This window comes from Mandrillus leucophaeus, unplaced genomic scaffold, assembly GCF_000951045.1.
Source record: "Mandrillus leucophaeus isolate KB7577 unplaced genomic scaffold, Mleu.le_1.0 Scaffold15, whole genome shotgun sequence".
Classification (NCBI taxonomy): Eukaryota; Metazoa; Chordata; class Mammalia; order Primates; family Cercopithecidae; genus Mandrillus; species Mandrillus leucophaeus.
In genome coordinates, this window is record NW_012101476.1 from 7,640,244 (window position 1) to 7,662,611 (window position 22,368).

General features: G+C 38.8%; 1 protein-coding gene across 1 annotated transcript in view; it reads right to left on the bottom strand.

Annotated features, from left to right (window-relative positions):
- The window catches only part of TAF3 (TAF3 RNA polymerase II, TATA box binding protein (TBP)-associated factor, 140kDa), a 199,579-nt gene that overhangs the window by 6,736 nt on the left and 170,475 nt on the right, over nucleotides 1-22,368 (bottom strand). Inside the window, exon 5 of the mRNA XM_011974946.1 lies at nucleotides 3-66. Coding sequence (XP_011830336.1) covers nucleotides 3-66 — 64 coding nt within the window. The remainder of the gene's footprint in view (nucleotides 1-2; nucleotides 67-22,368) is intronic.

The window sequence follows — 22,368 nt, forward strand, 5'->3', positions numbered from 1 at the left end:
GTCTTCGGCCTGTTCTGCGAGGGCGCCGGCTTGGCCTCGGGCGCAGGGACCACCTTGCTGATAACACTGTCAACAAAAGAGGGAAAGGTAAAAGTCAAAACAGGATCATCATCGAACCCAACTCGTGCTTAAAAACATGATTGCAAAATAGCTTTGCTTCCAGTAGCGACATATTTCAACGTCCAGAAGCGGCTCAAGAACTGAGTTTGAGGCCCTACATCAAGTGGCCTCTCCACTTACTCAGACGAATTTTTCATTTTCCCAAACTTCCCCTCAGTGGCCAGATATCTAGAAATTTCTAGTAACCAACACACATGCACAGGCAGTGTGACTTCAATTGCCTGTTCCCGTGCTGAGGCAGAAGCTCTGACAGCTTCACAGGGGGAGCTGCCCACCCCCACCTCTCCTCAGTCCTCCAGGGGCCCAGACAGGCGCCGCTCCTTCCACTCTGGCTCCAGCTGGAGCGGACCTGGAGCAGCCTGTGTCCCACACCGGAGATGGGCAAGAAAGACACATTTGCTGTTGGAAGTCCTTGAGATTTTTGGGTTGTTAATGACTATAAACCTAACCTGGCCTAAGCTGCTGGACAGAGCAGCTAAAAAAAAAAAAAAAAAAAAGAAGTTTCTATTTATCTCTTCTCAGTTCCAATGTTTCTTCTTAATACGCTCTATGCCATTGTCAATAAAACTGTGAAGACTTTCTCACTTCTGGATTTGGCTTTGATTGCCAGGTTTTAAAGACTGACTGTTCAGGCTGGGCGAGGTGGCTCATGCTTGTAATTCTAGCACTTTGGGAGGCCGAGGTGGGTGGATTCCTGAGGTCGAGAGTTCAAGACCAGTCTGGCCAACATGGTGAAACACCGTCTCTACTAAAAAATACAAAAAATTAGCCGGGTGCAGTGGCGCGCACCTGTAATTCCAGCTACTCGGGAGGCTGAGGCAGAGAATCGCTTGAACCCAGGAGGCGGAGGTTGCAGTGAGCCGAGATCTCGCCACTGCACTCTAGCCTGGGCTACAGAGTATGACTGCATCTCAAAAACAAAACAAAACAAAACAAAACAAAACAAAGCAAAACACAAAACAGAAGATTGTTCCCAGAGGGGCTGCACAGGTGAGGAGGAGGTAATGCAGCGGCAGCTTCTGTCCTGGTGACGCTGCCCCGGGTCGCTAGAGCTGTGGTGCTGTGACCCTGCTCCTCCACTAACAGCGTCCTCTTCATACAACTCAGTGGAAGCAGCTCTGGACTTGGGGTCAGGAAATCTGCGTTCAAATTCTGCAGCCGCCAGGGACTAGACCTGTGGCCTTGGATTATTCATTTACTATAAAAAGCGTGACTTATTGAGGACCTACCTATAAGAAGTTAGAGGTTATACTAGGCACTTTACAAATATCATCTCATCCAGTCCTCATGAGAACATCAAAGAAGTAATGATTACTCCATTTTGTAGATGAGGAAACTGAAGATCAGCGAGAGAAAGGAATTTGAGTAAATGGGTGGCAGCTTTTGAACCAAGGTCTACTTGATTCCAAAGTTTGCTTTTTTTTAAGCTTCTTTATTTAAAAAAAAAGTATCATATATACATTATAAATATATATATATATCATTTTACACACAGAGAAAACAATATATCAGATGCCTAGGTAATAATCAGAGATAAAATATGTTAGCTTTGCCATATTTATTTCAGATGAACTTCCTTCCCTGCCCCAGAGCAACCGCTGCCCTAAAGCAGGTAGGGTTTTGTTTATTGTTCTTGGTACTTTGTTTTTTTTTCTCTGTACCTCTCCTGCCTTTGTAGGTGTCCATAAACAATACATACCGCATTAGTGTTTGCTGTCTTTTAACTTTTATACACACAATGTCACACTCTAGTTATCAATAAAGTTTCTGGGCCATGCAATATGGCCATCCTCACCTCACCAGGAATCGCCAGCCTGCGGACTGTCCCAGCCTGTCTCTTTCTACTATTCCACACAATTCTTGAGGCCTTGTTTTTCTCATCAACAAAGTGAAAAGAAATGCAGTGGCCTCAGAGGGTTGTAGTGAGAACCTCAATATGGAGAAACACTTTAAAAACTGCATCCAGATGGGAAGTGTCGGCCCCGTGTCATGTTCACGGCTGTTGTTCACAACAGCCTCCGGCCTCACTGCTGCCAGCCTGCACAGTTTCACTTCCTCATAGTCCTAGTTTAGAAACCACTTTCACCAAAAGGCACTGACTCTTTGCTATTCTGATCATAAATTTATAAAACATTAAGTTACTTGAAAAACTTCACCATTATTTCAGCAAATAACTTCATTACTGCTGTCTAATTGTTCTCCATTTGTTTCCTGCAAGAGTGATCATCTTCCTAACCTGGATACAGCCAAAGATCAAGAGAATTTAACACACACTTGTTGGTGCAGCAGACACTTGATAAATGCTTAACATAATAATTAGTGACTATTTATTGAGCACTTACTATAGGTCTGACTGTCCTAAGCACGTGAAAGCCAATTGTGGGCCAGGCGCTATGCTAAATGTTTACTTGCCTTGCCTTATCTCGCTTTTTTTTTTTTTTTTTAAGATGGAGTTTTGCTCTTGTTGCCCAGGCTGGAGTGTAATGGTGCGATCTTGGCTCACTGCAACCTCCCTCCTGGGTTCAAGTGATTCTCCTGCCTCAGCCTCCCGAGTAGCTGGGATTACAGGCATGTGCCACCACACCCAGCTAATTTTTGTGTGTGTGTGTATTATTTTTTTTTTTTTTTCAGTACAGACGGGGTTTCTCCATGTTGGCCAGGCTGGTCTCGAACTCCCAACCTCAGGTGATCTGCTTGCCGTAGCCTCCCAAAGTGTTGACATTACAGGCATGAGCCACGGTGCCCGGCCTCATTTGTTTTTCATAATGACCACATGAGGCAAGCTATTATTCTGCTTTTTTAAATGAAGAAACCAAGGCACAGACAGATTAAGCATCTTGCATAAATTAACACAGGGTACTGCTACATGGCAGGGCCAGGATTTAAACAAAGCAGTCTGATTTTAGAGCCTGTGATCTTTTTTTTTTTTTTTTTTTTTTTTGAGACAGAGTCTCGCTCTGTCGCCCAGGCTGGAGTGCTGTGGCACGATCTCGGCTCACTGCAAACTCCGCCTCCCAGGTTCTCCTGCCTCAGCCTCCTGAGTAGCTGGGACTACAGGTGCCCACCACTGCGCCTGGCTAATTTTTTTTGTATTTTTAGTAGAGACAGGGTTTCACCGTGTTAGCTAGGATGGTCTCGATCTCCTGACCCCGTGATCTGCCCGCCTCGGCCTCTGAAAGTGCTGGGATTACAGGCGTGAGCCACTGCACCCGGCAGAGCCTGTGATCTTAATAAGTATATGACACTGTCTCTCAATGTGTACTGAGGTTTGCCTTACATAAAAGGCATGTAATGTAGGAGTTCAAAGTTATTGCTATGGCATTTATATCCAGAGAGTAAGCATTCTCTATTTTTATGGCTAGACTAAAATTTTAAAACGCTATTTCTGGAGGCAGTTTCCCATAATGGTTTAATACACAAGTGATGGAACCAAAGCTAAAGGAAAAAGCAGGAACCCTGAGAGGTAAGCAGAACACAGATGCTTTACCCCAAGGGCATTTACGCGTTAGGCAAGTGTGATCTTTGGTTATGATGAACAGAACCAATGTCGAAGCCCAGGATCTGCCCAAAGTGGAAGGTCTAATAGAACTTCCTCCCGATGCTATGGATTCCCAATCAGCTATGCCCATAAGGTAAAGATGAATGAGAATGTCATGAATTTTCACCTCTGGTGTTCTAGGATACTTTACATTTACAGCAATTGGGACTTGCAATGTGCCCAGGCACACAGCATAATCCCGAGGGGAAATATCTTAAAATCTAGGTCTCATATTAATACAGATAATTATCTTTAAAAAAAAATAAGTGGCACATAATGAAAGATAATCAAACCTATGAGGAAGTAAGGTGGGATCAGGGAAAACTGTTACGACATAACAGCTAGTATGAAGGGACAAAGACCACAGATACAAGAATTATCAACTATAAAACAACTTTGCTTACAGCATTAAAAAATAATAAAAGGCAAAGGCTGGAAATATAGGTGGTAGGAAGTCACAGATCTAGTGGATTTGAAAAGAACCAAACAGACTTTCTACAAACTAAAAAATACATTAACTGAGATTTAAAATTCAATGGAGTGATTTAAAAACAGATTGGAAACAACTTAAGACAGAACTATAAACTGAGTATTAGAACAAAGTAAATTTTCGGAGCATAGCCTGAGAAGCAAAGAGAATACAATAAAAGGTCTAATTAGTGCATGTTTGATCATAATTCTAGAAGAAAAATGGAGCAGAGACAAATGTTAACAAGGAGTACCTGAGACTTTTACAGAACTGATGAAAGATACCAATCCACAGATTTATGAAGCCCAACAAACCCCAGGCAAGATAAATAAAAACAAATCTATATCTAGGCACATCAAAGGGAAGCTATAAAATATCACAGAGAGAGAGGAAACATCTGAAAGGCAGCCAGAGGGAAAAAAGAACAATTCCTCTCAAAGAAGAAACAGGTGACTGCTGACTTCTTAATTAGCAATGATGAAATCTAGAAGACAGTGGAGTAACATCTTCAATGTGCTAAAGAAAAATAAATTGTGTCTCTGAAAACATCTTTAAGGAATAAAGATGAAACAACGACATTTACAAGCAGGCAAAAGCTAAGAATTTGCCACCAGCAGACACTTAAAAAAAATTCTAAAGCAACAATTCTCAAATTTTTGGTCCTAGGGCCCCTTTAAATTCCTAAAAATTATTAAAACTTAAAAAATGTGCACTATATCTGTCAATATTTACCATATTAAAAACAAAACTGGAGCAGGCACAGTGGCTCATGCCTGTAACCCCAGCACTTTGGGAGGCCAAGGTGGGTGGATCGCTTGAGGCCAGGAGTGATTCATCACAGCCAACAGGGTGAAACCCCATTTCTATTAAAAATACAAAAATTAGTGGGTTTAGTGGCGCAGGCCTGTAGTCCCAGCTACTCCAGAGGAGGAGGCAGGAGAACTGTTCAAACCTGGGAGGCAGAGGTTGCAGTGGGCCAAGATCACACCACTGCACTCCAGCCTAGGTGACAGAGCAAGAATCTGTCTCAAAAAAATAAATAAAATAAAAATAAAAATAAAACTGAAAAGTTTAAAAATATTTAGTAATTCATTTAAAAGTAACAACAATGAACCCATTATATGTTATCAGATAACTTTTTTTAAATGCAAATAACTATATTTTCCAAGACAAAAAACTTGAAAATGACTGGCAATGTTTTGGTTTTTTCTTTGATAATGGCCTCTTGCTCTGTTGCCCAGGCTGGTCTTGAACTCCTGGGCTCAAGCAATCCTCCTGCCTCAGCCTACCGAGTAGCTGGGATTACAGGTGCATGCCACTGTGCCTGGCAATGTTTTAAATTTTTTGCAAACCTCTTTAATGTAGGCATATGTAACTAGAGAAGGGAGGAGTATTTTAAAAGATTTTTTGGATAATGGTATAAGTTCTTCCTTAATGCTGCATTAAATGCAACAAATGATAGTTTCTTATAAGTTAGTTACAACGTGTAATCTGAAATCATATCAATAGACATTCATATTCTGTTACATTAAAATTTATTGCTCTGTTTAGCACTCTGAATACAAAAGTTACCCATGCATAATTTTATAATGTCATACATTGGTCATTTGGAAAATACTGGTTCACTGACTTAGGCAGATCTTCCAAATGTTTACATAATTCATTACACAACATAATAATATGTAAGGCAGTAATGGGTAAACAGAGCTAAGGTATTTTAATATCCCTCTATTATATAAAATGTAGCATAAAGGTAGTGAATAAAGTATGGTAATTTCTAGGGTAACCACGCAAAAATTACAAACGAAGTATAGTATGAGGAAAAAAGGAATGATAAAAAAAAAACCCTTAGTCTGATAAAAGAAAGGAGAGAAAAAAAAACACTGAACAGTAAAGAAGTAGCACAAAATAATAAGGTAAATTTCAAACTCAAAACATAAATGATTATATCATATAAATGGTCTAAGTGATTCAGTTGTCAGGCTGTATAAACAGTGAAACCCAATATATTCTAATGCCCAGAGGCACATCTAGCAATAGAAGGGCTGAAAGTGAGAGGCTATAAAAAGATGTATACAAATACAAAGAAAAGTAATACCACACAAAAAAGACTTTAAGGCAAGAACTATCAGTGATAATAAAGGCTATTTCCTGATGATAAAATGTTCCAATTTGCCAGGAAGCTATAACAGTTTAAAATTTGTATGTACCTAATAACACATCTACAAAACATATAAAGCAAAAACTGACAGAACAGTAAGAAACAGATGAATCCACAATCATAGCCAGAGATGTAAGCATATTTATCTCCCTGCACAACTGACAGAATAAGCAGTCAAAAAACCAGCAAAGATATAGGTTTGAATATGAATAATGAAACTGACCCAATGGAAAATTTTTAAAAAATCTGTCTTCAATCAATGCAGAATATTCATTCTTTTCTAAAATATACTGAACACTGAAAGAAAATGACCCAATTTCATAAGGCTAAAAAACAATTTGAATAGTTTGTACCCAGATTTGTTACCCCTGCTATATCAGTAGTTCCTCAAATGAACAAAAAGCCTTTTTAATTTCTATGTCCCCAGTGTTTAACATGACGGTTATTAAAATAAAATGTGTTAGAATCCAAACTAAGAAACAAAAGCTGATCCAGAAAGTAGTAATTGTCCAGATGACATGATACTTTTAGTGTATTTTTCTATACATTCAAAATTATAGCTCCCCCAAAAAAGTAGCAGAGTAATATGCTTTATGATGTGGGAAGGGATAAAGCACAGGTGAGAGAAATATGGGATATCAATGAAAACAGAAAAAAAGAAAAGAGAAGAAACAGAGCACGTGAAAGAATTACAGTTTTAGGTCAGGAAGCATGAGGACAACCCTGGCATTTTCAGTTGTTTGTTAATGGAGTTAAGTTCCGGGGCAGGAAAAAGAGAGGACAGAGGATGACAGGAAGAAGAAAAGAGAGTTGTGATCAATAAATATGACTGCAGGCAAAAATACGCCTGAAAATTTAAGTTATCAATAAGAGAGGTTATTCAAGGGAAACATCTTCTATCTTATAATACCCATTCGCAGGATCGATGGATGGGGTCTTAGAAAACTGCTTGCAAAGATTATCACTTTGTTTTAACTTCACTATTTGCCACCTATGAGAGTGGGAAATGTTGGAGGTAAAGACGGAAGCTATTGTCCACAATAATTTTTAGACGTTCATGTGGTATACTATGCAATAATTATGCATGTGCGATTGAGAATTAGCTCAATTATGACTCGTTGGATGGTAGAGTTAATTTAAAAAAATCCTCAGAATTGGAGCTGTATCACAAACCATAAATTCTAAATGTCTTAAAAATTAGGCAAAAGAAAACAAAAGCATAAAAATTCCCAAAAAAGTAAGTAAATATAGATGTTTTTAGCCTTGGGGTAGGACAAAATTTCTAAGCATCTCACCAAAAGTTGAAACCATAAAGGGAAATGCTGATCTAACTGCACAACAATTTTATATGGCATAAAATAACCTCAGGAAAGTTAAAAGGCAAAAGACAAAATGAAGCAAACTACTTGCAACAATAAAGCATTCACTCCTTCTTATACAAAGAGTTGTTCTGAATAAAAAAGAATTAATGTTCTTATTCAAACATAAGCAAAGGAAACAGCAAGTAGAAAATAGAATAAAAAAACCAAAACCAGCCAATAGACAAGAAACAACGTTCTATTTTCATAGTAATCAAAGATATAAACCTGACAATAAAATGCTTCCTTGGTAAAGATGAAAAAGATTGACAACACCTGGTACTCTCAGTATGGGGGAAAGGGAGAGATGGTTGGTCCAGTATTTGGAATGATTATGGAAACCTTCAAAATGTGCAAGCTCTTTACCAGCAATTCCGCTTCTAGAAATGTATCCTGAGGCAATATTAGACAGCTGTGTAAAGGTATGGGGTAAATAATATGATTTGTAGCACTGTCTATGACTGCAAAAAATAAAATAAAAAAATAAACACTAGAATAACTGCAATTTAAAATACCCCCAGAATAGGAGATTGGCTACACAGATGATGATGAACAAAATACCATGTTGTTATTTGAGGCGGTGATACACATGTATGCACACACACAAATGATATGTTTATCCAAGAAAAAGGTAGGTGTAAGATGCAATTTTTCTAAGAAAATAAAAAAAGCAAACAAGAAAGTATGAGTGTATACTTAGAAAAAGTTTGAAAAAATATACACTAAAGTGTCCAGCAATTGCCTCTATATGAAAATTATAGATGTTTCATTTAATTAATTAATTAATTTTTATTTTTTTTTGAGACAGGGTCTTACTCTGCTGCCCAGGCTAAGGTGTGGTGGTGCGATCTTGGCTCACTGCAACCTCTGCCTTCCAGGCTTATCTGATCCTCCCACCTCAGCCTCCAGAGTAGCTGGGACTACAGGTGCGTGCCACCATGCCTGGCTAATTTTTTGTACACATATTTTTTTGTGTCTAGAGATGTGGTTTTGCCATGTTGCCCAGGCTGGTCTGGAACTCCTGGACTCAAGTGATCCTCCCATCACAGCCTCCCAAAGTGTTGAGATTACAGGCATTAAGCCACTGTGCTGGGTGGATGCCTTTTTTTCCCTTTTATCTATAATTAACAAACATAACTTGTATAATAAAAATAACGAAAAAGTCTGGGTGCAGTGGCTCACATCCGTAATCCCAGCACTTTGGGAGGCCGAGGGGATCACCTGAGGTCAGGAGTTCAAGACCAGCCTGGCCAACATAATGAAACCCCGGCTCTACTAAAAATACAAAAATTGGCCGGGCATGCTGGCGCATGCGTGTAATCCCAGCTACTCGGGAGGCTGAGGCTGGAGAATCGCTTGAATCCAGGAGGTGGAGGTTACAGTGAGCTGAGATTGCGCCACTGCCCTCCAGCCTGGGCAACAGAGCGAGACTCCGTCTCAAAAAACAAACAAACAAAAACCAAAAACAAAAAAGATGAAAACACCTGTTACAATGTATACATCTAAACTGTTGCTAGGAATTATTAAAGGACGGCTTGAGTTATACACTTAAAATTAATTCACTTTTCTGTGTGTATATTATACTTTATTAATTTACTGGGGAAAAAATGATAGCTTGGTTAAAAAGCCTTCAAGACAAATGTTGACCATAGTCTAGTCCTACTATGAATTTGTGAAATTCAAAGCTCTGAGCGAGATCAAAGAGCTGCACAATTGGGTGTGTCTAAGTTGAGTGCATCATCCATACCAGACCAACAAGGCCAGGGTCAAAGGAGGGGGAAGAGAAAACCTCCTATAAAGATGGTGTTTTCGTACAAAAAGTAATAAATCTGGGCTGGGTGCAGTGGCTCACGCCTGTAATCCCAGCACTTCGGCAGGCCGAGGCAGGAGGATTGCCTGAGATCAGGAGTTTGAGACCAGCCTAGCCAACATGGTGAAACCCCAGTTCTCCTAACAATACAAAAATTAGCTGGGCATGGTGGTGCCCGCTTGTAATCCCAGCTACTTGAGATACTGGGGCAGGAGAATCGCTTGAACCTGGGAGGTGGAGGTTGCAGTGGGCCAAGATCACACCATTGCACTCCAGCCTGGGCGACAAAGTGAGCCTCCATCTCAAAAAAAGAAATTTTTTTTAACAGCCTTTAGATATTAAGGTTGGTATGTAGTTTTGGGTCTTGTCTTTTCAAAGAAATACACTGCCCATGGTTGCTTTGTGTCCCAACTGTGTGCAGATCTGTCTCTATCATCCACATTAGGCAGTCAATTTCCTAACAGTAAGGTTTGTATCTTGTCTCTGGATTACTTGCAGTATTAAACACAGCAGCTCAAGAAATATTAATTAGCTTTAATAAGCATAATACCTACTACTGCAGTGAGAACTCTTCTGTAAAAGAATTATTTTTGCCTGTTTAAAATATTTTAAAACACAAGCCCATTTCCTCTGTTCTTTCCTCCCTGCCTACCTTCCTTCTATCTGCTTAATGAGTCACAGGACCACTGAGATTTTTGTTTGCCAACACAGATTCCAGTTCCTCAGCCACCTAGTCATTCCCAACACCAGGTACAATCAGATAGATTATGAAGGCTTCGTTCTGTTTTCTGGAAATGGTTTTACATTGTTTTCAGCTATACCAAACACATAATGAGTATTATTTGCCTTACTTGACTCTTTTCCAATGTCCTTTAATTTTCTCCCTACATTTCTTTTTTTTCTTCTTCTTTTTTTTTTTTTCTTTTGACACAGAGTCTCACTCTGTTGCCCAGGCTGGAGTGCAGTGGCGCGATCCCGGCTCACTGCAACCTCCGCCTCCTGGGTTCAAGCAATTCTCCTGCCTCAGCCTCCCGAGTAGCTGGGATTACAGGTGTGCACCACCACACCCGGCTAATTTTTGTATTTTTAGTAGAGACGGGGTTTCACCATGTTGGCCAGGCTGGTCTCAAAATCCTGACTTCAGGTGATTCGGCCTCCCAAAGTGCTGGGATTACAGGCGTGAACCATTACACGCCCGCCTCTCCCTACGTTTCCTAGATCGCTCCCTTACCTATAAGGCCTGATAATGGTGCCCATTAGATGGCTTAAAATTAGCAGTGTGGCCAACAGATAGAAATAGATTGTTGACCGATTTTATGGGTTAATACTTAAAATCTCAGAAATGTCTGCTTGTGCATATATTCTCATTTTTTTCAATTTAGAGAAATGGCATTTTGCTAAAAATAACTTTGTAATGATAAGATAATCCTTCAAAAAATGCCTAACATTCCCAGTTCAATTACACTACCCCTTTTAAATTAAAAAAATATATATAGAGAGAGTGAGTTCTCACTCAAATTTTCTTAGTAAAAGAAAAAACATTAAAGTGGCTACTCAATGTTGACAAGACAAACTTTTATCCTAACTCTTTGTTTTCCAGGGGTTAGACTGGTATATAGGCGCTAAAGTAACCCATTTTTCCCAACTCTTTTGAAATTCAAGAGAAAATTCACCAGAGTTTGAAAGTTTGACTTAAGCTAAGGTTATTTTTATGATGACTGAAAATAGTTTTAAAAACAATCCTTTTATTATTTCTTTAATTTTAAACAAAACAGAAAAATATTTAACAGTATAACATGATACAATTTTTCATCACTTGTGAGATGAACTATCATCACTTAACCTAAATTGATCATTGTAAAAATAATTTGGAATTCCTATTGGCCTTTATTGCCAACCATTATTTGTTTCATACTTCTAGACGGTGCTTTGCTTTTCTGTATTTTTCTCCCTGAAGTATCACTTTTTCTCTCCTGTTTCATTGCACAGTAAGTTCTCGTCCAGAGCTTTCTGTTGAATAAGCAATGTCTCACAGAGAAACCAATACCGCCCACAGCTGGTCCCACAATGGCTCCATGCTGCTAGCATTACAGCTTTTGGAGGATTTGATCACAGTGCCCTCACTGCTATAAACACTGGCGTTATTCATGAAAACGTGCAGAAGGAGGGATTTTCAGCAGGATTTCTTTACCTGTTTCCCCACCACAAACCAGTGACATAAATAGAATGGGTCACGAGCTGCTTGGCCTGTAATGCAAACTCACAGCTTGTCAAGTCAATACAGAGCCCGTGCTCACCTCCCCAGCTGCACAGAGCCTCCAGGGTTAGCGGCACACACAAGCTGGATATGTCTGCACAAGACATTTAATGATCCTCATTATTCAGCTATTGTGTGCAAACACGATGAAACCAGTAATCCAAATTATCAAAGTCTGAATAGCTGGCTACTAAACTGCACACAACGTTCCTAAGTTTCCTTACAATGGCTTACTTATTTACTTCTGAAAGTGAACGGCCATTCTTAAATGGTAACAAAATGATGCCACAGGTAAAAACGATTGCAACCACTTCCATGAATTTTACAGAAACTTTTGAACAGGAAGGTCAACATTTGGGAGGAAAATCACCTCAATGAAAAAACATATTGTTTACACCAAAACTTACTTTTCTTCAGATTTCAGTTTTTGATCAATCTCAGAAATACCAACCGCCTTGAGAAAGAGATTCCCATGCTGTATTTTAAACTAACCCCCTTCTCGGCTGGGCCCAGAGGCTCACTCCTATAATCCCAGCACTTTGGGAGGCTGAGGCAGGCAGATTGTGTGAGCTCAGGAGTCTGACACCAGCCTGGGCAACATAGGGAAACTTCGTCTCTACAAAAATACAACAACAACAAAAAAAATTAGCAGAGTGTGCTGGTGCATGCCTATGGTCCCAGCTACTTAGGAGACTGAGAAGGGAGGATCACTTGAGCCCAGGAGGTGGAGGTTGCAGAGAGCTGAGATTGCACTATTATACTCCTGTCTGGCTGAGACCCTGTCTCAAATAAATCCCAGAGCGAGACCCTGTCTCAAAAAAAGAATACAGATACCCAAAAAAACCTAACCCCTCCTCACAACAAATACAAAAAAAAAAATCATTGAAATTTCACAATCATATTACTATAAAACCTCATATCTGGATCAGTGATACACACATACACATAATCTTCATGTTTTTGCTTTCTGATTTTTATGAAAAGCCCCAGAAATACTAAGCCCAAGTGTGGTGGCTGGCCTCCTGGCATTCACACACTGGCACAGTTCCCTTGCAGACTGGACAGGCTGAGCTGGATGGCTGGCGGCACATGGTGAAAATAACCACATGTCACCTCCAAGGCTAGGTCACAAAACAGGCTGTGGCTTCTATGGGGGCAGTCAGTTACTCTGTGGGGAGGATGCTGAAGCTGCCTTATGAAGAGGTCCCTGGGGCCTCCTGCCAACAGCTGTGCATGAGCTTGAAGCGGCTTCTCTGCCCTCACAGAAGAAGCCTCTGGATGCCTGTGGTCCCAGTCACCAGCTTGAAGACAGACCTGAGCCAGAACCACCCAAATCCCCAACCACAAGAAACTAGCAAGTAATCAATGTTTATTCCTTCAAATCACTAAGTTTCAGGGTCAATTATTATGTGGAAATAGAAAACTAACACACCAGGTATTCGATTTTTCTAACTTAGGTATGTAAATAAATATTCAGAAGTTGGAAGAAATTATATTTAGAGTACCAGTCCTTAAGATACCAAACTGTAACAGTAATTTCCATATTTCAGATTGGATCAAAAAACACCAAATACCCAATGCCAATTATGAGAATCAGTTTTACGTTGATTCTTCAAGTCAATCATTGTTCCTTATTCTTCTTGATCCTCACAGCTCAAATTTTAGCATTCATATAATTTTAACACAACTATAAATGGATTTAATTCCTGAAGCTCGTGGCTTGCCTCTTGAATATTTACATCACCTCATAAAATGGTTATTTTATCTTGTCATAATCCAAGTACATATCAAGTAGCAAACATTTTATCTTTTAATGCAGGCATGACCTATTTGAAAAATGAAACAAATTGCATGAAGTAATTAGAGGAAAATACAGCCATTATAGAATCTCCATTTCCAAGGGAGATTCTTAAATGATGACACTTCTATATCGAATGTTCCGAATCTGTAAAAATCTCTAAAAGGACATTAATATTCAGGTAAGCAATATATAATCCATATTTCCTCATATCTACAATGAGATACACTAGAAAGATAATAATACAAAAGAAACCAAAACGGCAACCTATAGGATAAGGGGTGTAAAGGGCATAGGGAAAAAAGGCATGAAAACAAGACTTCTCTGAATATATTCTGTTACACAGCTTTCACTTTGGAGTTAGGTAAATGGTCCACATATTCAGAAAGTTAAGTTTTAGAAAAATTCCTTATGAATCAAAACTAGATGAAACGAATGAACCTCAATGTATATCAAGCTGATGACAGAACCATGCAGAAACAAAAATCATTTCAAGTGACTTTAGGACAGTATTTTGTAAGCGTATCCATAGTGAAATGTATTTTAAGAGCAAATGCTGGAAAAAACCTTAGTCTTTAACTTTATTTAATAATCTTGGTAGTAGTAGTGATAGTGGTACTATTACTTTTAGGCTATTTTATATAATTCTTGTTGAATAACACAAATAAATAATTATAATAATGCTCTTAAGACTCAGGATTTCTTTTTTTTTTTTTTTGAGACGGAGTCTTGCTTTGTCGCCAGGCTGGAGTGTAGGGTCACAATCTCGGCTCACTGCAACCTCCACCTTCTGGGTTCAAGCGATTCTCATGCCTCAGCCTCCTGAGTAGGTGGAATTACAGGCACGTGCTACCATTTTTTTTTGTATTTTTAGTAGAGACAAGGTTTCACCACATTGGCCAGGATGGTCTGGATCTCCTGACCTTGCGATCTGTCTGCCTCGGCCTCCCGAACTGCTGGGATTACAGGCGTGAGCCACCATGCCCGGTCAAGACTCAGGATTTCTAATGTGAAAGAAAAGATGTGACCGGGCACAGTGGCTCACGTCTGTAATCCCAGCACTTTGGGAGGCTGAGGTGGGAGAATTGCTTGAGCCCAGGAGTTTGAGACCAGCCTGGGCAACATAGCAAGACCTCATCTCTATTTTTTAAATGACAATAAATAAATACATAGCAGTAATGTTAAATCTGAACTGGAAACAGTATAAACTCATAGTTTTTTTTCCTTTTCTTTTCAAACCCATCTATTTCCTATTTCTGTCCCTTGTAAAGGCCTAGAATAATGACATCCCAGTAGCAGTGGGCAACTCTAGTGACAGATTATGGTTCCTAAACACCATTCATCATCAAAAGGAACCAATGTTCCTTGGAGAAATTGCTAATTCCAGATCTGTGGAAATATACAATAATACACAGGAAATACGCAAGAGAAACCTGGAATATTTTTTATCAGAAAGTAAGACAGCTATCAAACACAAATGGGGTTGTGTCGAAATCCAGTAGGCAACATGAAGGAATTCACGTTGGTCAAGATGGTACAATACGAACATGAAAACAAAAGAGAAAGAGAAAGAAGGGGGACGAAGGAAGAGGGGAAATGGGAGAGAGGTGGGGTGGGGGGAGAGAGAAAAAGAGAGAGGGGGAGGGATGGGGGAGAAAAAGAGACAGAGAGAGAGAGAACCCTTTCTCCTTTCCAAAACCCTGTGCTCATCACTGGAGGTAACTATATCAACTCCATCAGCTCTTTTCACTGAAGACTGGCAAGTAAAAAAAAAAAAAAAAAAAAGACTGCATACTTATCCTGCCTCTCTGGGCAGCTGAAATTTACCTTTAAGGATGAATTTCAGCTAATACATGTGAAAGGAATGACTGGATTAAAAAATAATTTCCCAATGAAATGATTCAGTATCACTAAGAATGTGACAATCAGATATTCCATGCCTACTGATCTGAAGTAATAAGAAGTATATAGCAGCAAAATATCCTTTAAGAAAAAAAGATTGAACTTTAATCAAGTACGTAGGACTAAATGCCAGTTACAGGGATAGAACAATAATTGAAATGACATTACAAGGAAGTAAACAGACAAATCCAGAAAGTGAGATATTCTGCTAAACAAAAGATCTGGTTTCTTCAACAAATCAATTGCACGGCAAAAAGGAAGGGGCTGGGCATGGTGGCTCATGCCTATAATCTCAGCACTTTGGGAGGCTGAGGCAGAAGGACTGCTTGGGACCAGGAGTTTGAGACCATCCTGGGCAACATAGCAAGACCCCATCTCTACAAAAATTAAAAAAAATTAGCTGGATGTGGTGGTGTGTGCCTGTAATTGCAGCTACTCAAGAGGCTGAGGTGGGAGGATGGCTTGAGCCCAGAAGTTCAAGGCTGCAGTGAGTTATGACTGTACCACTGCATTCCAGCCTGGGCAACAGAGTAAGAACCCATCCCCTTCCCCAGCAAAAGAGGAGGAGGGGCATAGGAGTGCGGATTAGAAATAACAGGTCTAGATTAAAAGTCCTTATGAGATATAAGTCTGGTTTGGATCCTGGTTAAACTGTTGAAGATATTTTTGAGACAAATAAAGATATCTGAATATTGACTAGGTATTAGATGACAACATGGAAAATGTCTGTATATTTTATGTATAATAGCATTGTGATTATATGAGAAAATAACCATATTTTTAGAGTTGCATACTGAAGAATATAGAGGTGAAATGATACTAAGTTTTGAATTTGTTTGGAAATGCGTTAGGAAGAAAAAGAAGAAAAGAATCAAGTATGGCAACATTTTGATAACTGTTAAATCTATCCAAGTTGCTAGCAGATGAAAGTGTATTATTTTACTCTTTTATGTTTGAAAATATTAATAAAAACTTTTTAAAAAGTTGGTAATATGCATTCAATCCTGAATGATTTTGGATCATTAATCATAAAACTAGGGCACATATGAATAGAATACTATGTCAATAGAATACTATGGAAATTTCTTAAAGGAAAATGTGCATTCACTATATCACTCCATACATCTTTGCTTTTATTTTTCTTCTTCACATTTCTCCATTTGTAAATTTTACTCACCCTAAAGGGCTCTACTTAAATTCTACTTTCCCCAAACCTCTTTAGCCCTTCCTAGTTGGGAGTAATCACTTTGAACTTCTTTATAATTTTAGATGTATCTCTTCCAGGCTTTAACACTTCCTACCGTCTACTGTGATATTTACTTATGCTCCTGAGAGAATTAACATGTGATCCAAATTCACCATTTTCAAGTCTACTACCTTTGACATGGTTACATTATGTATATAATCAAAATCAGTATGTGTGAAATGCAGATCAACTTTTCAAAAATGTAAACCCTGAGAGTGTTGTCTGGGGTACTTTGAGGGTTCTTTTCAAAACCAAATTTTCTGGAGTCAGAACTTCTAAAAGATTTTGTGATTTCAGAAAGGCTTTTGCTGCTCTGCAGCAAACAAGAGGGTGCTTTTACTAAGAAAAAGCAAAGCCAAATGAAATTGAACATTCAACATGGATGAAACTTTACTTAGTCCCTGAGCCTACAGTCTGTAGAGGATGGGTAATTATTTAGTAAAAGATGCTTTCACATGAAAATGTTAAAAGTTGTAAGTTAGCCATAAAAGACACACCTTTACTTTTTATTTTTAGGATCAAATGACCTCCCAAGTTATTTGAAAACATTAAAGGTAATAAGATGATATGCAGTGAACTTGAAAAATGAACAAGATTGTGATTAAGATTTGTATCTCACTGGAGAGTTATAAAATTCAGTTATTACTGAAGTCATGCTTGGAAAATCCAACATTACCACTTCAAAATATATTAAAATTCAAAAAAGTGCTAGGTCTTCACCAAAATCACCATGGTTTATATGAATTCTTATTGTACTTTGTAAATAGGATGGAAAAAATATAGTGTATATATACTTATTTAGAGCATGTGATATAGACACACACATACATATACATATATTCATCTGTGTGGGCTAAGAAGTGACTATGTTTATGTATGCATGTGTGTGTGTGTGCACATATCTATATCACACTCCTGACCTTTGTGCTGTCATTCTCCTCTGCGATTGCCTGTTTAATATTATATCTCTTTTAATAAACAAATGATCTTCCAAAATGAGAATGAAGAGGAGTTTAACAATTTGGGGAAAAAAAATGGTGCGATGGTAACTGTAAAATATAAGCGCACACACTTATTATATATACATGCACATGGGTGTGTATGTATACATGTATATATATGTGTGTGTGTATATATATACACTCATATGTATATGTGTGTATATATATTTATATACACACATACATGTATACATATTTATATGTATACACACATATACATACATACATGTATACATGTGTGTATATTAATTTATATATACACACATATATATGTATGTACATAAGAAAGTTTCCAAAATTTTCTCTGAGGCAAGAGACGATTGAAATTACTACACTGACTTCAGATTCACATTAAAGATCATTGTAAAAGAGAAAAAAAAAGAAAAGAAAAGGTCACTACAGCTCCTAACCTTGAAGGTCTTAAAAGGGTTGAAGGCATCTGAGAGCTGCTTTAGGTTCTAGGCCTCTGAATCCTCGAGGTTCTGCCTCTAACATCTAGGACCATGGAGTAGGGTTAAGAGAAGCTTTCAGCCTCAGCTACAGGGACATGACAAGCAGGCAGGGCAGTGAGTCAGGCTGGTGTCTTCTGTGAGGAGGGCTGTGGGATAAGGGCTCAGAGCAGGACTCTCTAACGTACCTCTTGTGCTCCTCTTCCTCTTCACTCCCACTCATGTCAACAATATGGGCCCTGCAGAGACCTTTGAACTGATGGGGAATCTTTTAACTGTTTTAATTTAGATGTAAAGGGAGCAAAAATAAGCAGAACAGCCAAATGCTGGACAATCTAAAATGCATTTCCTATTTAAGAGCCATTTTTCTTCTTTTAATGTATTTTAAAACTATATAATAACATTATAGCACATGTACTGATTTACAGAGGTATGTATGTATACAGAAAAACCATTCATGCTAGCAAGGCGAGAAAAAAGATGTAGAGGTCATTCAAAATTTACCCTGACCATGTACTTTGAAGGCAGCCTCCATATAAGGCAGATACAAATTTCCTTGTATTAAATTATAAGCCAAATAAACAAAATGACGAAAACAATAAAAGGGTAGCCAGTCATTCCGCCTTGCTCACTTGGCTTTGAATGGTTTGGTGAGGAAAAAACTAGAACATGGCTATTTACCACTTGCAATTGTGATTTACTCATTCTATTCATTCCGTTCAGAACAAATGACCCCAGAGGCATTAGCAACTCTCAAGGTTCCTCAGTGTTTTAGCAGAACTCATATTCATATACAGGTCAAGCAGTATTTCTCAGGTGGGTTATAACACACATTAGAGATACATTCAAAACCAGGCTAATGTCGAACATCAGCCAGAAGCGTCCTACTAGTTAATCTAAACTAGAAACTAAAACAATCCCTTAAAAATATATACAGTTACTTTTAACTGGGTCTGTTGGGAAAAATACAATTCTAAAGGGAATTTTAAAGATCTTCTAATTACAATAAACTTTAGAAAAATATTATATTCAAGATGCACACAGTTATAAAAATAAAAGCAGGTAAGTATATGATATCATAGACAGAGTTGACATACATATACCGGGAACATTATGCTTCAAACTTTGGACAATGGACTAGTACCAGTCACCATCTCATTTTTACCTAACTACCAAATATTCTCTGCATCTGAAGTTAAAAGGTTTTATACCAAACGCCGAGATATTGTTAAAGAAATGCTGAAGCTTATGATTCAGCATGGGAAATACTGGTAGATTGGAATCTACAGAAACTAGGATGTTAGCTTTTAAATATGCCTATATAGAAAGGTAACACAAATTTTGTAATTTCTATCAAAAGTTTTAATTTAGTATCTATGATGTAAATAGCACCGTGTGGGAAAACAGTATTACCTTTGACTACCTAATATCATGATACTTAAAAACATATTTCATAGGAAACTTAAAACAGCAGCACAATTTATGGAAGGAACGATTCACAAATAAATAATGCAAATAGACATTTCTCAGCACCATGAAATATATATAAATAAGCCCAATGGCTTCTAGCATTTGGCACAGCAGAGGTGTAGGCTCGGGGCATCTGCTGGGTTTGCCTATCTCTACACAGCACCCATTTGCCCTGCCCCTGCCTTCAGTCCTCTCTCTTTTCCTTCTTTCTGGCCATGTGGTCTGAGTGGGCTTTATCCTACCTCTAGTTCCAAGCGACACACATGAGCCAGGCCAATCAGAGCCGCCATGTCTCCATGGGTACAGTGACTGAGGCTGGTCACGTGATCTTAGCTGGCTCACTGACAGCTTGCTTGCTCTGGGACTTCCGGGCCCATTTCCTCTGGGTTGAAATCTTGATAGATCATGTGCTTGAATTCACAATAGACCAGCCCTGCCACCACTTGGGGCAAAGCTAAGTCTGATAAAACATATTTTATAAATAAAACACCAGGAAAGAATCTATATAATGACTAAAAAACAGGCAACAAATAGGACACACTTTTTAATAGACAACATTTTTACTGTGGTATTTATACAAAAATTAACTTTTAAGTGCAAAGTACAAACAATGTACCATTTTACACAGGGATTTATAATAGATACTTATTTCCAAAAAAGAGGGGTACTATAAACAAAGAAACAAACAAAAACCAAAGAAAATGCCTACTTGATCATCTTGATTTTCCTTTTTTTTTTTTTTTTTTTTGAGAGACAGAGTCACTCTGTTGCCCAGGCAGGAGTGCAGTGGTGATCACAACTCACTGCAGCCTCAAACTCCTGGGCTCAAGTGATCCTCCTGCCTTAGCCTTCCAAATGGCTAGGACTACAGGTACACACCATGACACCAGGCTTTTTTTTTTTGAGACAGGGTCTCACTCTGTTGCCCAGGTTTGAAGTGCAGTGGCACGATCTTGGCTCATTGCAACCTCTGCCTCCTGGGTTCCAGGGATTCTCCTGCCTCAACCTCCTGAGTAGCTGGGATTAGATTACAGGTGTGTACCACCACACCCAGCTAATTTTTGTATTTTTAATAGAGACGGGGTTTCACCATGTTGGCCAGGCTGGTCTCAAACTCCTGACCTCAACTGATCTGCTTTCCTTGGCCTCCCAAAGTGCTGGGATTACAAGCGTGAGCCACCGCGCCCAGCCCCAGCTATCTTTTTAATATTTTGTAGAGACATGATCTCGCTATGGTGTCCAGACTAGTCTCAAACTCGTGGCCTCAAGGGATTCCCCCACAGTGCTGGGATTATAGCCATGAGCCACCCTACCCAGCCCTGATAACCTTGATTTAATAGCAGTACAACATCAAATATATTGGCCTTAAAAACTGTTTTTAAAAATTGGTTACTTATAAACATTACTTACAAATATAAGTTACTTATAAATATTATGAGTAAATTCATAATATTTCCCAGGTTCCTTCACAGATGAATTTCATACATGTACTCCAAAGCATAAACACTATCCCAGAGAAAGCAATTCTCTGCAGTATTATGTTTACATGAGTAAAGCACTTAATGAAGAAAAACTCACCAGAGATGGAGCCAGCACCAAGGACCTACAGACTTCAGAAGAGACCTGGGAATAGCCTGAATAAAGCTGTTAACTATTCTTCAACCAATAGCTTCCCCCAAAGAGGAAAGGATTTCTGTAAAAGGAACTCAGGCCCACAAGGGGGAAGAATGGATCGAACTTTTCATATAAAATTGCTACTAGTTGCCCAGAGTCGTCTTCAACTTTAGAACCATAGGATTGCACTAATTCTTCTTAAATATAGGGTCATTTCATTCTCATGTACTGCTAGTGGGAATTTTAACTGGTACAGCCTTTTAGAAGGTAATTTGGCATAACAATCTCTTAAACATTTTAAATGTTTACATTCTTTGATCTAGTAACATTGAATAAACAAAAATCTATATATGAGGATGTTGTTTATTTATTATAGCAAAACCTGGAACTTAACTGTCCAAAAATTGAGGACGGGAAAGATAAATTATGATACAACAGTAAAATGAAATACCATGTCATACAGACATGGGAAACTGTTCATGATCTATTAGAGGGGAGGGGATAAGCTGCTGAACAATATGTGTGAGATAATTCTAAGTTTTTTTGTTTTTGAGACAGGTTCTCACTCCTATTGCCCAAGCTGGTGTGCAATGGCATGATCATGAATTACTGTAGCCTCAATTTCCCAGGCTCAAGTGAAGCCTCAGCCTCCTGAGTACTTGGGACTAAAGGCACATGCCACCATACCTGGCCAATTTTTCTATGTTTTGTAGAGACAAGATCTCACCATGTTGCCCAGGCTGGTCTTGAACTCCTGGGCTCAAGTGATCTGCCCGCCTTGGCCTCTCAAAGTGCTAGGATTATAGGTGTGAGTCATCACGTCCAGCCCCTAATTTGTTTTCATAAAAATTGCTGATATACACATGGGACAGTCAGCAGTGATTAACTCAAGGGAAGGGTGAGATGTGGGGGAAACTTTTGCTTTCTAGGTTACATATTTTGAAGCAGTTAGTCTGTTTTTTGAAAGCCTATTATGTCCTGATCAGAGTTTTAAGTGTTTTGCTTCTCAGATCTTCTTATGTAATCTTCATTTATTAAAATCCTAGCTACATACCGCTTTTTCCCCTGTTTCTTAGCTGAAGGTATCTTTGCTTGGGGTGAGTTATGGATCCCTGTGAATAAGGATACAGACTTCTTTCTCTCATTGGCTGCTACTGACCTGACCATTTGTGTCT